The sequence below is a fragment of the Diadema antillarum genome, unplaced genomic scaffold (assembly GCF_040938485.1).
Source record: "Diadema antillarum isolate AM-2024a unplaced genomic scaffold, OU_Dant_1.0 seq00000375_RagTag, whole genome shotgun sequence".
Taxonomy (NCBI): Eukaryota; Metazoa; Echinodermata; class Echinoidea; order Diadematoida; family Diadematidae; genus Diadema; species Diadema antillarum.
Window position 1 is genome coordinate 402,518 of NW_027271374.1, and position 18,462 is coordinate 420,979.

At 39.2% G+C, this 18,462-nt stretch overlaps 1 protein-coding gene across 1 annotated transcript in view; it reads right to left on the reverse strand.

Annotated features, from left to right (window-relative positions):
- LOC139731478 (alpha-1,3-mannosyl-glycoprotein 4-beta-N-acetylglucosaminyltransferase B-like) overlaps window positions 1–18,462 on the reverse strand; it is a 119,697-nt gene that overhangs the window by 54,435 nt on the left and 46,800 nt on the right. The window contains exons 4-5 of the mRNA XM_071642362.1: window positions 17,130–17,263; window positions 4,046–4,092 (exon numbers count right to left, since the gene is read on the reverse strand). Of these exons, the coding sequence (XP_071498463.1) occupies window positions 4,046–4,092; window positions 17,130–17,263 (181 nt within the window). The remainder of the gene's footprint in view (window positions 1–4,045; window positions 4,093–17,129; window positions 17,264–18,462) is intronic.

Sequence of the window (18,462 nt, forward strand, 5' to 3'; positions counted from 1 at the left end):
GTGTGGACACACACAGCGAGAAAACACTATCGCGATTCCCATCACGATGTGGAAAACGATTCATCTCGATCTTTCAGAAACACTCGCGATAATTTGCTTCCTGCAGTATGTGTGGATAGCACACACACACACACAAAAAGATTCAACTTTTAATTCCCATGACGCAACTCGCCAAGCTAGGTCCTAGCATTGACCATGTAGAGATCTGTGGGTCCAAGTGTAGGGTGACCAGGGTCACGCTACAGTCATTAGCAAGCTTTAGCAAGCATGACGCAGACACTGGCTTGATCACGTTGTGTTCAAATTTGCTTCTGCGCATACGCAAGACTGAATAGCTCCCCGTCCTCCTGAAATCGAGAACGATGCTTAGCTAAAATAGCATCTGGTCTGGATTGAGGATGTGCTTAGTAACAATCAGCAAGAAGCGTGGAATGTAAACGTACTGTAAGCATTGATGTCACACTGCTCCGCCGGCTCTACGTCCATGGGAAAGCAAAACTACTTTGGAAAGGGACTGCTGTCTGACTGCTGGTAGTGTCACTGCTGATTGATTCTGCGTCCTCTCTATCTTCCTGTTGTGTAGTGAAAGCTCGCTAATGTTTAGGCATGCGCATTTTGGAGATTTAACGTACTTTGCTTGCAGCCAAATTAGTCTTTTTTAGGTGGGGGTAGGGTGGTCATGTGTGAACAATAAGGAATACAGTTCGACCTCGAGTATCCGGCCATGTCGGGACCGGCGCTCATCCGGATAAGCGAATTGGCCAGATATGGGAGACACAATGTTAATGTATATAGCTGCTGTCCAAGCTGCCGTCCCAGTGCACTGACAGCTAGGCCGGTAGCGTACCCCGCAACGGTGGTTCTTATGGTGAATTTATAGATCATGACTGCTTACTTTTATGATGATAATGTGGTGTGACTTTATGTTAGTTCTGGCGGGAATATTGTAGGTAAAACATGTTGAGTTTTGTAGAAAATTTAATTGAGTTTAAAGTCACTGTTTTTTCTCAATTTCTGGATGAAAAAAAGGTCCTTCACTGCGTTAACGTGTCCGGATAATAGAGATTTCCAGATTAAAGGAGGCCGGATAATCGAGGTCAAACTGTACAATGAAATTTTGCATCACAATTTAAGAAAAAAATGATATCTTTTGTGTGTGAATGGGCCTTTCATTTTTTTTTTTTTAAATCTCTCTCCCTGCAATAACCATGTCAGCAAGACGCCACAGGCACATTCCTCGCCACAGGCTACTGAAGCTGGAGACAAATAATTTGGTAATACAAGTAGTCACTGAGAAATTCTCTACCTGTGAAAGGCTCTACCGTAGTGGGTGGCCGTTTTTCTCATCTTTCATGAAATCTTACAGCCACCCGGTTTGAGGAAGTCATCACGACTGATGATTGGTGAGTTTCCATTTCGCCGAAACATGTGACCTCATACAGGAAGGCAGCGTTTCGACAATCACTGTACACTAAAAGTTTGCCGGATGAATATGTACAATTTCACTTTTCAGGGTTTGAAATGATTTTACACCAACATACATTTCTGAATACACTCACATTGCATCAGCACCAGTAGCTCTAGTTAGGTTTACACGCTGTTCCTGAACTTTAAGTTTAAATCGAAAACTTAACTCTCGATGATTAGCTTGTAGTTTAGCACCGTGTGGACGAACTCGAAAGTTACATGTAGCAATCTTAAATTTTAATAGATGATTTGAACCACGAGACATCTTAGGGTTTACGCTCTCTCCACGAGCCACGGGGGGTCCCCACTTGTAGTTTTGCTCGGTGTGGACATAATAATGAACAAGCTTGTGAGTTAGCATGAACCTCGCTTCTCGTTCGCATCTGGGTCAAACTCCACCTGCGTTTTTTTGTATGGGCATAAGGTCATCTAGTGGGATTCGCTCGTAAGTTGTAACTTTAAGTTTAGGTGTGCGTGTGAACCCGCGTAGAGAATTGATGAGTGGAGCTAATCATCGACGGTTAAGTTTTCAACCTGAGCTTCAAGTTTAGGAACAGCGAGTGAACCTTACTTCTGAGAACAGGCATCTATGAGCTGCAGGAACTGACAGCTGTGTCTACAAAGAGCTCGCCAACAAAGTTTGACCCTTACAGGCACAATCAGCCTTCCTGCCGTATCAAGCAATCAACATAAATTTTGCAAAACTTCCTTCAATATATATATATTTACAGTGTACCTGCCCAGAAAATCTTCAGTCCCTGAACATTTGTGATTTTAAACTCGTGAGAGTGGATGGACTGACCTCTAATGCATATTCTTTAAGTCACTGAGGCACTGCAAACTGTCAAAAATTTGGATTGAACTGGGAAAAAACTTGGTATACACATAATATATGTATGACATCTCAAGTCACAATCAAGGGTATTGGTAGAAAGATTGGGTATACTGCATACTATGGCTCATGAATTCACTTTCTTGTATCCCAAAGGCACAGCCCATGTCTACTAAATAATGTGTACCTTTTCCTCTTAATGCAAGGTATTTTTGTCCCTCCTCTTGCAAACTGTAAAACTAGAAATATTTGCATGCATTTTAATCTTATAAATTTTGCGAGAGCAAAGATTCACAAAATTAAAATGCAAGTGAAAGTTTTTCTCTACACTGTATGCACTGAATGCCAGTCACAATTTGCAAAAATTCAATGCCATGAAAAAGGCCGTCGGCTCCAATAATGTGAAAATTTCATGCTGCAAAAATATCTTGCTTTACAGTAACAACTTTGTACTTGTTAGATGTCTATGCTGACATACAAAATGAAGCAAAGGAACAACAACAACAAAAATGCCCTGCTTGTGACACAGTTTTCAAACTCGTTTGGTAGAAATCTAAGCCAAACAGTTAAACCAACCTTGGTAACACCTTTCAAACAAAGATCTATCTGCCCTACTTTGGAGTCCTTGTAGCACTTCTACTGAATAAACACATATTTCTCCACCTTCAAAGAGAAAGGCTGATAAAGGGGTTAATATATCCCAGGTGCGTCCGTTCCATTTCAACAGCTGAGCATGTGTGTATGTCTGGGAAACCACTCCTAAAAGGTCTGGTTGTTAGTGGCCTGACTCTGCAGACCGGTCTCTTCAGGTACATTCACACCATGTTTGTAATCTTCCAAGGTTTAAACTTCGCTAATTATCTTGCAGTTTAAAACTACAACACACATCCACACGACGCCTCATCTTTAAGATTGAATTTTCAAATGAGAGTCCCACTCAATGATTAAACCACAGAACCGGAAAAAAAAAAAATACACACATGCAGCACTCACAAAAAACCCATAATGAGTAAAGATACAGTAGTATACGACACACACCGGAGGATGACCCGGAAGCTGAGGGGGAATATGTTTCACGGAGAGGTCATGCTAACTTTTGAAGTTGTTTTTTGTCTCCACACGACGCGAAACCACTATAAGTTGGGACCCCTTGCGGCTTGTGGACATAGCATTAACCCTAAATTGTCTTATGGTACTAATCACCAACTAATCTTTAATCCATAGAAGACTAGTTCCGAGTATTCTCAGGCTGGGGCGAATTAGAAATGTATGTTAAAGGAAAATTAGTCCGTCTTCGAGACTTTAAGATGGCTCACTTCTGAGTGCTATACCACAAGCTCGTTTCTTTTTTTCTGTCTATTCATCAAGAGGGTGATGGATAGAATCATAGCAAACATACAAACATACAAACATAAAACCACCAAAAAAGAGAAAAGAAAATGAAAAACAAACAGAATGAATGATACGTGAAACTGTAATAAAAGTACAAATTATATTGCATATAAAATAATTACAGTAACGTATTAATTTCTAAAGAAACTTACCTTTACATACCATACAATTTAAGAGAAATTATCTCATGCAATTCTGTTGGATTTTTTTTTCATCAAGGCCAATAATTGGCCCACAAATGAAACTGGATATTTAAAAAAAAAAATCGAAAAAGAGGAAAGCAAAAAATTAAAACACTGATGAAAAAAAAAAGGAGAAGAGAAAATTGGGAGTTAAACCCTCGATGATACTCACTCTTTTTCTATTTTGGCTGATTCCCTCATCACGTAATCTTTATCCACCTGCAGACGGAAGAAACAAAATGTAGAAGACCTCATCAAAATGTTGATATACATGTATGTCATAGAGACTACCCTCAGTGAGGTTTAAATAAATCAATGCTAATGTGACTTTGATTATCAATATCACCATGGCAACACAAGAATACATAGCTAGGGCCATTGCCATGGCAACTACAGGTTAACATTCTGACATTCATCATAGAGAGCATCTTTTTATCCACAACAGTGCATTGTCAGTTTGCTTTCTCAAATCACAGGAGTGGGACCTAATTGCATTTCCACAGCACTTCCACAGCCTTCTATTCTTTTATTCGCTGTAGTGCATGGTTTACTTGTTCCTCTGAATCCGTACACTACAACAGAAATGGGATATAATTGCATTTTCACGGCTGCAGAACAATCAGCTGGAATATGACATGAAACCTTGGACATAGTCTCAGCATGTTTATAAAAAAAGAAAAAAATCTATTGATTTTTTCACATTGTTCTCACATGGCAAAATATGTATTCCGCTATGATACATGGAGCTCTTTGGTACGATGTACCTTGTAGTAGGACAATATATTGACACTATAGGCTCGCCTTGGTCCAACTGTAAATAAACAAGAATAAACTCTATTAAATTTCTAGCTTTATTCTCTTAATGGAACCTGGGACATAATCTCAGGATGTTTCACATCATCCTGACATATCAAAATGCGTATTCTGCTATGACAGCTCTTTGGTACCATGATGTAGTAGGACAATACTTCAACACTTCTAACAGGATTGCCTTGGCGCAATTGTAAATAAACTAGAATAACTCTTTTAATTTCTAGCTTTATTCTCCCAATGGAATCTGGGACATAATCTGAGGATGTCTATAAAGAACAACAACAAAAATCTATTGATTTTTTTTGTATTGTTCTCACATGACAAAATATGTATTCCGCTTTTGTTACCATGCAGTACTAGAACAATACATTGACACTATACAGGCTTGTCATGGTACAATTGTAAATTTAAACAAGAATAACTCTTTTAATTTCTAGCTTTATTCTCCCAATGGAATCTGGGACATAATCTCAGGATGTCTATAAAGAACAACAACAAAAATCTATTGATTTTTTTTTTGTATTGTTCTCACATGACAAAATATGTATTCCGCTTTTGTTACCACGCAGTACTAGAACAATACATTGACACTATACAGGCTTGTCATGGTACAATTGTAAATAAACAAGAATAACTCTTTTAATTTCTAGCTTTATTCTCCCAATGGAATCTGGGACATAATCTCAGGATGTCTATAAAGAACAACAACAAAAATCTATTGATTTTTTTTGTATTGTTCTCACATGACAAAATATGTATTCCGCTTTTGTTACCATGCAGTACTAGAACAATACATTGACACTATACAGGCTTGTCATGGTACAATTGTAAATAAACAAGAATAACTCTTTTCATTTCTAGCTTTATTCTCCCAATGGAATCTGGGACATAATCTGAGGATGTCTATAAAGAACAAAAAAAAAAAACTATTGATTTTTTTTGTATTGTTCTCACATGACAAAATATGTATTCCGCTTTTGTTACCATGCAGTACTAGAACAATACATTGACACTATACAGGCTTGTCATGGTACAATTGTAAATAAACAAGAATAACTCTTTTCATTTCTAGCTTTATTCTCCCAATGGAATCTGGGACATAATCTGAGGATGTCTATAAAGAACAAAAAAAAAATCTATTGATTTTTTTTGTATTGTTCTCACATGACAAAATATGTATTCCGCTTTTGTTACCATGCAGTACTAGAACAATACATTGACACTATACAGGCTTGTCATGGTACAATTGTAAATAAACAAGAATAACTCTTTTCATTTCTAGCTTTATTCTCCCAATGGAATCTGGGACATAATCTGAGGATGTCTATAAAGAACAAAAAAAAAAAATCTATTGATTTTTTTTGTATTGTTCTCACATGACAAAATATGTATTCCGCTTTTGTTACCATGCAGTACTAGAACAATACATTGACACTATACAGGCTTGTCATGGTACAATTGTAAATAAACAAGAATAACTCTTTTCATTTCTAGCTTTATTCTCCCAATGGAATCTGGGATATAATATGAGGATGTCTATAAAGAACAAAAAAAAAATCTATTGATTTTTTTTTTATTGTTCTCACATGACAAAATATGTATTCCGCTTTTGTTACCACGCAGTACTAGAACAATACATTGACACTATACAGGCTTGTCATGGTACATTTGTAAATTTAAACAAGAATAACTCTTTTCATTCCTAGCTTTATTCTCCAAATAAAACCTGGGACATAATCTCAGGAAGCTTATGACAGGAAAAAAAAATCTAAAAATTGATTTTTTTTTCACATTGTTCCCACATGGCAAAATAGGTCTTCTGATATGATAGCTCTTTGTAACTATGTGGGAGGGTAATGCATACACTTCAATGCTTTACCTTGGTAAATACTAAAAACTCTTTTCAATTTTAGCTTTATTCTCCTCCTCTCCCCCCCCCCCCCCCCCCCCCCCCCGACCTGGGTTTGTACAACCTATTTACTACTTCCTCCATTGATAATTCCTGTTTACTACCATATTTCAAGAAGAAGAGGAAAATAAGAGTAAAATTTTTCTCATTCATGGCACAGGACGGATTGCAAGAATTTACTTGACTCTACTTGGGTTAGCTAAAAATGGCACAAATAATGATGAATCCAGCAAACTTCAGCATTTTAATGACAGTAACGCGAGATAAAGTATATTTTCTGCTGATTGGCTGTAGACAGGAATGATTCATGCACTCAACCCTCATATTCCTCTGAACGTTGGCTTCGGAAATTTTACGATAAAGGTTACCTATTCTGAATGTCTTCTTTTTCACCTTTTTATTTCTTTCTCTCACACCTCTGATGATGAATTTTTCAAGAAAAATCTCATAAATATCATGACAGTAATATTTTACGATCTGTGATATATGGAAGATTCATGCAAATTTGTAAATGGAGTCAAAATCTATGATTTCAACCAGTAATGGTCTTCCAGTATGTATTCTATCCTTTCAAATAAATGAAATATCATCTTCATCTACAATGTATAACATATCCCTTCTTAAATGCAGACTTATATTGAGGAAATGAGCTCCAATTTTTCTGGTTGGCATACATTTGGGGTTTTTTTTTTTGCATATGCATGGGGAAAAAATATGTGGATTGAATGTCAAAAGCATTAATTGTGCAGAATATGAGCAAAGAGATATTGGGCAAAAAATGCAAGAGACTTAAAAAAAAAAAAAATCTGTAAGTGGTCGAAATTACACAGCTGTATAAAGCTCCAAACTCTTGTCGCATGGGGGGGGGGGGGGGGGGGAAATATTCTTGTTTTCATTCGCTGGTAATCTCATCACACATGGGCACTTTTCAGGGGTGCAAAGAGAATCAATAAGGTAATTGATTATTCAAAACTCTTGCAAGTACATGCAATTAAGGCTGACAGGTTATGATGGAGTACTGTGAGGACGGGGAGAGTTCAACCGTGTGCCTGCCCTATGCCTGGTGATTCATAACCGTGGCATTGTCCCTCAGCTATCGCCGAAAAGTCGGGGCTCAGTCAACAAATTATTCAGAGGGCGCAGTAACTCCTGACACTTTCACGGTGTAAATGGCTTTGAGGTCACTTGGGCGAACAAAAAACTTGCTCATTATACAGCTGGCAACATCAGTAAACAGGACAATAAACACATACACACACAAACACACACACATACACATTCACACACTAACAAAAAAAAAATGCCCTGGGGCTAAAAGAAAAGACTATTCAACCCAAAAGTAAAATCAATCAGACAAGGCACCATGACACATAAGACCAGTTATCTGTCAAAATCTCATTCTCACATTCAAAAGGAATGTTGTAATCATAAGAAAGTTATTTTGATTGACACAATTAATAAAAAATATATATATAATCAGAAAACAATATCATCAAACTCAAACAAGAAGGCTCTGGTGAATATTAGTGTTAGTTTCTCATCTGATATGGCATCCATATGGTCACGTTAAAGATATGGATAAATAATTTATAATCTTCTGTAGTATCCAACAATCTTGGATACTTTCACAAGAATTCACACTAACATAGACATCAATACAGATTATCCATTGTAAACATGTAGACCTAGTGGTACATGCACGTACCAAGCCTACTCCCCCTCCCTCTTTATGCTTGCACGTTATATTTCACAAACTGTCTGCTATTCATAATATCCACAATACCTGACAGGAATGTGTTTCATAAAAGAATACAAATCCCCTGGATTATATAAGTCTAAAAAAAGTCTTCTTCTCGGATTAGGCACAAAAGGAGAGGCAAACTTATGCATTCCAATGTAAATCCAAACAAGCCACTACAGTAAGAAACATAACAAAACCAAAACATTCCATTCGAAACAACAATCCTCTTTGCTATATGTGATATCATACCAACCCTAAAAAAAGAAAAGAAAATGAAGAACAATGCAAAAACAAAACAAAACAAACAAACATACCATCACAAAGAGAAAATGAAACAATCGTATGTACTTATCATACTAACTACACAAAACTAATTCCTTTCGAATTTGGTTGTGGGCCAGTTTTCCAACCACTTAATGCTACAGCCCTGTTCTAACAAGGGAGAAGTGTGAAGAGCTGCAGAGTTTCACCACATGAGCCAGTCTGGCACTGGAGTACATTTTAAAGGGATGGCAGAGTTTTGGTCGAGATGGGGGATTCAGATGGTAACTTTTTTACGAGATATTGAGAAACCCCCTATATGCAATATGAAAGAGCATACAATTCTAGGAGGTATTCAAAGTTTACTTGATAAAAATAAGTTTTGAAATGTCTGGGATATCCAAAAAAAAACAAAACAAAGTAAAACAAATCTGTCCTCATAAAAGGCGGGACTATTAGGACCTCTTGTTTCTGGATATCTCAGCCATTTCAAAACTGATTTTCATCTAATAAACTTTGAATTCGTCTTTAGAATTGTATGCTCTTCCATATTGCATGACGTTTCTCAATATCTCACATAAAAAAAAAGTTGGAAACCTAAAGCCCCATCTCAGCCCATACTACACCATCCCTTTTAGAGCTTGCCCACGTTTTGGCCTCATCTTGCAGAGCGGGGCAGACACTTCCATTTAACCTGTCTAGTTTACAAATTGTTAGTACTTGAATTTCTCGTTACTTGTTATGCAGCCCACTGTCGTTGTTGTGGATGTCGTTCTTAGCAAAGGAATCACCCCTCTAAGATGAGGTCAGGCCATTTGACTTCAAGAAAATGCACTGTTCCATGGTGGAGAGCATGTTTCCATAAAAAGCTTGAATGTGTCATCGTCTGGTGCCAACAGAAAGCTGGCTCCTGCTGAAATTGTTGGTGGGGTTGGGGGACCAAATATATCACTCGCCCGCACTTGGACAAGCGAAGGTACATTTTGCTACTTTAGGGGGGCAGTCACAGTCACATCTAGGTGGGAGGGTACCTACTGTGAGTCATCGTGAGAGAAATTAAAGTTCGACTCAACGTTATATGTTGACTTTCGTTAAGGAAAATAAAGTCACTCTACACGATACAGAAAGATACTGTGCAATCAGATCTGAAAAATTTTGGACTTTTTTGAAGTCTCATCTGTTTTGTCAAATATGCTATTTTGGTCCAACACTCCTGACAGTCACGACCACAGTAACATTAGAATAAGATGATACAACAATGTCATCACTTCATGACTATCCCATTAGATTATAAATAAAAATAAACACTGGGCTTTATTTGTTTGTTTGTAACTGATTTAAGAACAGTAACCCCTCTCTTTCGAAAGTTGTCATATACATAATGCTAAATCATTACAACTTAAAGGCAGCCGATCGCCATCCCTTATGGTACGTAAACTCCGAACGACCGAAGTTTGTGCATGCAATTGCGCAATGCCAGACTCGGTGCTATATCCATCAACGTGTGGGACAATGCTGCCACTGAGACACGTGTGTGTGTGTGCGTGTGTGTGTGCGCATCATACACAAGCATTGTTACCGCGAGCTGCGGTGATTGGAGGAGAGAGGCCAGAAGACGCGTGGCTCTTTTGGCCTCTCTTCATGCGCATGCGCACTGAGAGTGTGCGTCCATTCGGAAGCTCTCGTGGCTCGCTCGGACAGCCATTTTGGGTTAAGAAATTTGTAGCATAGAGCTCTTGTAGGTTAGCGTGTTGTTCGCTGACCCATTGAGCCAGCGCTATTCTCATTCGGGGTCACTACATTTGATACAGAATGGGGGAGGCAGCGTGTTGCGTTCGTCTCCGTGCCGCACAAACCACTCGCCACGATTGAGTGCCTTTAAAGATAATTTGATGTGAGAGATATGACTTTGTCTTCTTAAATTACTTTTCAAGAAATTTGGTGAAGATTTGCACGCAGGTCTATGGGCAAATTGTGAGGCAGTTACATCATCACCTCACCCAATCAAGGAAATATAAAAATACTTAAAATGACTCCCAAAAATTCAGTACGTTTCATACTTTTGTGCCTGATGCCAAAGATATCTTTTTCTAATCGGTTTGTTAGAATTTACTATTTTAATCCCAGTGAACTAGTCTAACTTAGAGTACGAATAAAACTTGTGATCCCTTATCATCAAGAACATTTGAAGTCTATTGTGACTACAATGTTGGGGTCGAAATGTGACATTTTTGTATTGAAAGAGAGAAACATGTCCCCAGATGGAGTAATTTGGAATGTGCTTGATAATCTCCTCGGAAATTTTTCTATAGAGTGCAGACAAATGTTCTTTCTCACTCACTAACCAGAGAGCAATGTCATCATTTCATAAAACAAATAATGCACATTACTTAGTCAGGCAGTAGCAAAATTAGCCATCCTCCGTAACTTTTGATATCAAATGATTCCATAAGGCCATAATGAGTAGTGAAGTTTTGATAGAAACGTGCGAGTGTATAGTTAAAGGACAAGTCCACCTTCATATACATTAGGATTGAGAGAATGAAGCTACATGTATATTAGTAGAACATACCAGTGAAAGTTTGAGGAAAATCGGATAATCCGTTCAAAAGTTATTAATATTTTAAGCATCTGTGAAGTCACTGCTGGATGAGAAGACTACTACAGTGTATGACGTCACATGCGTACAACTAAATAAGGAAAATAAAAAGAGAATTTTACAAAACTTTACTTTTTGAATAAAGTGCATATTTCTTCGATTTGCTGCTGACGTATGTTAAGGGTAATATTATTCCCCCTGCCTTCTGAACGAGAGAAGTCGAGTGTTCTTTTGTTATGCGAGAAAAATGGAAATATGTTGAATTTTCTTTATTCTTTCTTTATATCGTTGTACTCATGTGACATCACAAGCTTACTTAGTCTTCTCATCCAGCCGTGACTGAGCAGAAACTTCAACAATTCATAACTTTTGAACAGATTGTCCGATTTTGCTCAAACTCTCACTGATGTGTTCTACTAATATTGCTGCATTCACTCAACCCACATGTCCATGACGGTGAACTTGTCCTTTAAAATGTAAACACAGGTTCTTCAGCAGAGACTGTACAATCTACAAACAAGATATGTCCCACAAGATACTCAATACCTATTTATGCAGCCTAACATGGAAATGATAAACAACTTCCCTTTATCTTTCTTCTTGATCTCATTATAGTATATAATACCATACAGATTATGGAAGCGTACAGCACCAAAGCCCCATTACATGACAAAACTTCCCATAATTCAAAAGGCGAAACCGAACTTTCCTTGATGAATGCATTCTCACTCACAAGACTTTGCTTCACAGACAAATACATGTGTCACAACCAATGTTGAAGATGTTTCGAGAGTGAATGGTCTTTGGCAGGCTTAAAGAGATGGTATAGTTTTGGTTGAGGCCAAACTTCAGGTTTCTAACATTTTTTGGTGAGATAATGAGAAACCTCTTATGAAATATGAAAAGAGCATGTAATTCCAAGTGTACCCTCAACGTTTATTTGATGAAAATTGTTTTTGAAATGGCCGAGATATCCAAAAAGAGTAATCCTAATTAAAGGTGGGACCCATCTTTTATTATGATCACTTTGTTTTACTTTGTTTTCAGATATCTCAGCAACTCCAAAACCGATTTTTATCAAATAAACTTTGAATTTCTCTTAGAATGGTATGCTCTGTACTATTTCATAACTGGTTTCTTGGTATCTTACAAAAAGTTAAGAGCCCAGTCCTCACCTCAACCAATAGTGTACCATCTCTTTAATTGATTATGAATACATTAACCGCTCTGTCATCCTATCTATACTTTAATAGTCATATATAATTACATGGTCACTCATGATCCCACGTGATCACTAATGGTCACTAATTTTGAACAAACTGAAGGTACTCTCACTCAAAATTCACTTGCATTTCCTAAAATTCCACTGGGTCTTTAAAAGTCATACTCTACAACAATATATACAAACTGAAAGTACTCTCAATCAAAATTCCCTTGCATTTCCTACAATTCCACTGGGTCATTATAAACTTAATACAAACTGAAAGTACTCTCGATCAAAATTCATTGCATCTCCTAAAATTCTATCAAGTCATTAGATTTAAAGTCACACTTTATAACAATATATTCTTTATGCTTTCTATAAAACACACTGCAATGACCAATGCTTGTATTACGAAACAGTTAAGTGGCATTCCACACTACAAACACGGTGAAGACAAAATTATGCACCACCACAAGTTTTCACCCATGTGAATGCAATGGGCCAATACTTAATTTTCTGGCAAAGAAAAAAAAAATGAGTGGCCTGATGATGGATACTCGTATCTTAATCAAAATGCAAATCGCGTGATGCCGGAGCAGAAATCCTCAAGTGGGTTGACGTGTGACCAACCGCTGTCATGGCAACGGCGAGTTGGATGGTATTGGTATGCGTACAGGGCATCATGGTTATAAAGTCACAATTCACGTAACATCTTCATTTTGGGTTGGGGATGGGTGAATGGGATAGAAATGCACTGATGCTTACTACGGACAAAATATGCCTAACTAGTACCAACTGCTTAATGATGTACAGAAATTAAAAGGTGAAAGTGGGATCATTTCGAAACCGTCTACTGGTTGATCACAGTGGCTAGTTATTTTCGTCAAATTTTCTATGTGCTTGTAAATATCTGTAAATAAATTGTATTATAATGTAAATAGCACCAGTCTGCAAGAATCTTCAGTCTATTGAAGGAGGCAGACTTAATCAGAAGAAGAAGAAGAAGCTCAAACAGAAATCATATACTAGTATACTTGAGTTCATCTTGCATTGTGAGGGAACATAGATATCGAGTTATGTGACTGCTAGAAAGTGCAAATGGCTGCCATGTTAAGCATAGCTTGAAGAAATGGCTGACCTCATGTAACATACATTGATGTACACAATACAGGGGCGGATCCAGGAATTCCATAAAGAGGGAGCGCCTTTGTAAAATTAAAGGGGGGGGGGGCGCACACACACCCCTCCCCCATTTTTTTCTTATTTCTTTTGTTTTAACAAAAAAATAAAGGGGGGGGGGCGCCCAGAGCACTCCCCCCTAGATCCACCACTGCAATACATAGAGGAGGGCTGTGTGAATCATTAATGCTGCTTGAGGTTATAAAGTGGGACATAGTAAGTGCATGTAGTGCTAAAGTGCGTGCGTGTGCCAGTGAGGATGCACATGGGACTACACAATAAAATTTAGATTATATAACAATGTACGACCAGCATCAGTCATAACAAAATTTTCCCCAGTGCTACAACAAAATTTATGACAATAATTAAGCATTGTATAACATTCTTACAGATTGCTTATCTATCAAGTCCTTTGTTAGACCAGTTCTGTAATATATTCAGGGGGGTTCAGGAGAACTCCTAGAGTGTTCTTAATGCCCTGTTGATGACTGGGATAAGAGACATTTTGGTTTATCACAGGGTTTACTAACAGACCGTCTCTAACAGACTACCATTCCTAATATGTCTTGACAATCTTGGGGTGCGTTTATCAACTTTTTCTTTTTTTTTCCTTTTTGTGTGTGTGTGTGTGGCAGAAACAGGGTTTTCCAAAGGGCTTTCAGAGATTTTTTTTCTTTTTTTTTTAAAATGATAAATGCAAAGCTGTTTTGATTATGGGGTTCAGAAGGCCTTTGATATTGAAAACTGCAAATTTGTGCTTTCTGAAACAGGTTTCAGCCAGAAACATATTTCTAGAAGTGAGATATCTTAAACGCAACGCTGTTTCGCAACAACTTTGTACTGTGCACGCCGCATATGACCCCTTCTCCACTGGTCAAATAGCGCAATGCAGCTACGCAGTGACAAGGCCAGTTTTCGTGTTGGCAAAAAGTTGATAAATGCAAATTATTTTGGAAGGTATTTGTAAAGGGCTTTGGAAACGACTTTTGATTGTGAATATGGAAAGCCGTTTCAAACTGGGGAAAAATGATAAACGCAGCCTACATGAGAATACAGGGGGTGATTTGCAACCCAGTTCAACACCCAGGGGGTACCACGTCAGTCAGCATGTGTGGCTCTAGCCCTGTGTTTTTTGCCCTTCCGGTGTACAGTACATGAGTAGGAAAACTTTACCCAGCAAGCCATCAGGTGTATCAACAATCACTTACGAGTAAAAACAGTTTTGATGCATCATCCAAACGTTAGTAACCCAGAAACAACATCACCAAAGTGTGATACGATCCACATGTAGCATCATAGCTTGAGAAGACGCAAGAGTTCATTAGCCATGCATTCTGGATGTTCAATCTGAAAGACGCTGCTATTATCACTACACATACAAAAGAACACTGTTTGGTGGACCATACGAAATTCAATCTTATTGGCGGAGTATAATGCTTGGGTAAATGTAGTGTCTTTCCTACATATGATTATGATCTGCACTCACTGGATAAAAGAAAGATAACAGCCTACAGTTGCCTACAGTAATATCCTCTGAGGTTTTCTTTTTTCTAAACATAAAATTAGCAGTTTTTTCCCAAATACCAGTACTTCTTTTCTACTTCACTGTCTTGCCTGCAAAAAATAATAATAATTTATGCAACTTATGACGTAAAAGAAAACTGATTACAAAAGATTTACGATTATTGCCAGAATATCTACCAACTCCAAAGTCATATTTCTTTGAGGCATTATCCATGGTGGCCAGATTTAACATGAATTCTGCCCTCTGAAAATGAGACCCCGTTTACAGTGCGGGGCTGGGCCGAGCCGCGGTCGAGCCCAGCCTGAATTGCGAGACCGAGCCCCGCAATTTTGTCCGTTTACACTGCCGGGCTCGGCCGCACTTTTGATTCAAACCTTTCAATATTTTGTCGTAGTGGCGCTCTGCTTGTAAACAAACGCAATTTGGTATTGTCTGGTTTTCAGACCCTTTGCCAACTGAATTTCGTGGTGACAAAGTCGCCGTTCGGGCAAAGGCTTTTGCTGAAGGAAAAAATCCTTTGCAGGACAAAACCACCTTAAATTATACCAGTTTTCGACGTTGAGGGGGTTAATATCCTGAATAACGAAATAGTACAGGCAGAGGGTTTGGAAGCCAGACTAAAATTGGCCGCGCATTTGGCCCAGTTTGCGTTTACACCAAGAAAAGGCCGGGCTCGGCCGCGGCCGAGACCACCTCCAAAGCAAGGCCAAATGCGAGGCCAATTTTGGCCCCACATTTGGCCTTTTGCGCGTTTACACTGAAGCGGGGCTGGGCCGAGCCGCGGCCGAGCCGCGGCCGAGCCACGGCCGAGCCGCAGCCGAGCCTCGCACTGTAAACGGGGTCCAAAAGAAGATGCATTTGATATACATGGAAGACACATGGCTTGAGATGTCAATAAAGAGAGCTGTCATCACACTGTCCAGGTCACTAGCATTGCTTTACTTTGCATTCACCGGGCATTCCACATCTGGCACTTCTGTCACTGTCTAGACTTCTACTGACTGACACAAGCCTGACAGCTACCCACAACTGACATTCAACTAAGGGGTCAAAGTACCTGAGATCTTAGTACCCTCCCGCCCCTCCATCCCCTTTTTTCCTCCTACTCCATCTCCTCCTCCTCTTCCTCCTCCTCCTCCTCCTCTTTCTCCTCCTCCTCTGCTGTCCATCGAACTACCCTAAACATCTATCCAACTCTATCCAACTATCCTCAACATCTACTTCTCAATCAATAAACTAAACTATCCATATACCCTACCCGTAGGTCCATCCATCCTTTCATCTTGTTCATCTTGGGATCAATTTGTCAATTTGCCCTTCTGTCCATCACTGGACCTTCCATCAATCCATCCGTCCCTTTATCCTACATCTACCTATCCACCCTCTTGAGTCAGTTATTTAGTCTGACTGATCAGAGAAGAGAAGGAGCATCTCCTCATCAGTCTGTCTGTCTGCCAGGGTGAACTCCTGCAGTGATGTTGGAGAGTAAACACAACGGGATAGATGCTTCCCCCTCCCCCCCCCCCACCCCCTTTATACTGTCATATCCCCTGTTCAGACGCAAGCCAGTTTATACCAAAACTCGATTAAAAGAAATGACGTATAAAGAATCATCTTATGGCCGACAGACCATTCAGATGCTAATTTTGACCATTCCGGAAAAAGGTGCGTCATATAGATGTGCAGTTTCTCTCTGCGCATGATGTTATGTTCATGAGTGACAGGTACATGTACAAGATCACCTCTCGTGCTCGCTCCCATTTTATAAGCCCCTCCCAGTTATACCGTTCTATGGTTGCCATACGTTCAGACGCACAATAGACAGGATAGAATGCTGATTTCGAGTTCTAGTTCAAAATGATGCTCTGACCGTTGTTTCACTATACATTGTTTCGTTATACGTCGTTTCATAAGTCAGCTTTCAGACGTATAAATTCATTGTGTAGCTATACCGCAATTCAGCGTCTGAACACTCTGATAGAACCACACCATCTTCTGTTAAGGCATTCCCCTGACATACGTTACCTCGGCGATGAAGACAACGATCAGACACTCTAGCTTCTCCTCCTGTGACAGGCCGTTGACGAGCGAGTGCAGCGTCTCCATCAGATAGGTCTCCACTTCTCGCTTGATGGTCGGCACGCCGATCACTATGGAGACTGGAGGGGGAGACAGGGAGAGGGGAAAGAGGAGGAGACTTGTGTTTAAAGATCCCTCGAGTACCAACAGCCTCTTCTGAAGATGCATCTTATTTCAAATTTTTTTTCCTCACTCTCTACTGCTTTCGTTAACTGATGCTAGTTACTTTAAAAGCAGCAGGGACATCTCTCAGTGACATCCAAGAAAGACAAGAAACTTCACACATGTCCCTTTGTGACTTGATTCTTTGAAAGTGAGTTCTGAGAGTTGGGGGAAGGGGGAGGGGGATGGGAAAGGGGATGGGTGGGGTAAGTTTATATAAGAAAAACAAAAACACATGCAGAATATTTTCTCGCTGGATTTATTTCTGAGCTACATTTGGATAAAATGTTTGTAGCACAAGCTCTCTGTGGTGGTTTGGTGTTGTTACCTGCTCTGAAAACAACCCTTTAATAAAAACATCTCCGGACACTCATTTTCATGCCATTTCACTGGAATTACGATTCAAATCACCCTCTACGATTCCAGTTCGCATGTACACATGGCAGAAATGCGTCATTTGAATCATGATTCTAGTGATCCGTCATCAGAAATGTGATTTAAATATACACAATCTCGGTACGAGTGAAAACAGCCTCAGAGAAACATGGAGGAACAGTTATAAAGAGGGAGAGAAAGATGGAAAGAAGAAGAGTGAGAGAGGGAGAGGGGGAGAGAGAGGAGGGAAGATAGGGCTTGAAAGGGAGGGCACCCATAAAAGGATTAAAAAATGTGAATGGCTGCCCCGACCAACAGTCACATTGCTCCCAGGAGCACTGCTGAGAATTTATTCCATTGACAATGGAAATTTTCGAAGCTGGGTATATATATCAAGGAGGTGTGTGATATCTCCTTGGCTGTATGAAGAGGAACAGTGCAAGCAAACGACATGTAGCACATCTACAAATTGAAATGTCAGTTCATTCGCTCATTGCACTGTATGTCAAATAGGTCGGGACAAAAACGGGAATTGGGTGATTAGAGATTTGACGATGAAAAGAGTAAATGCTGATCATGCTGAATGTTATAGGTTATTAAAAATCATATTTGTTCACTGGTGCATGCACTTAGTATGACACAGGAGTTTGTATCTCTGCTAAGCTTGCAGGGAAAAATGAATAATTTACGGACAGTTTGTAACTGCCCGAGCCTGGTGCAAAGTTTGCTCAGCTGGACCCCA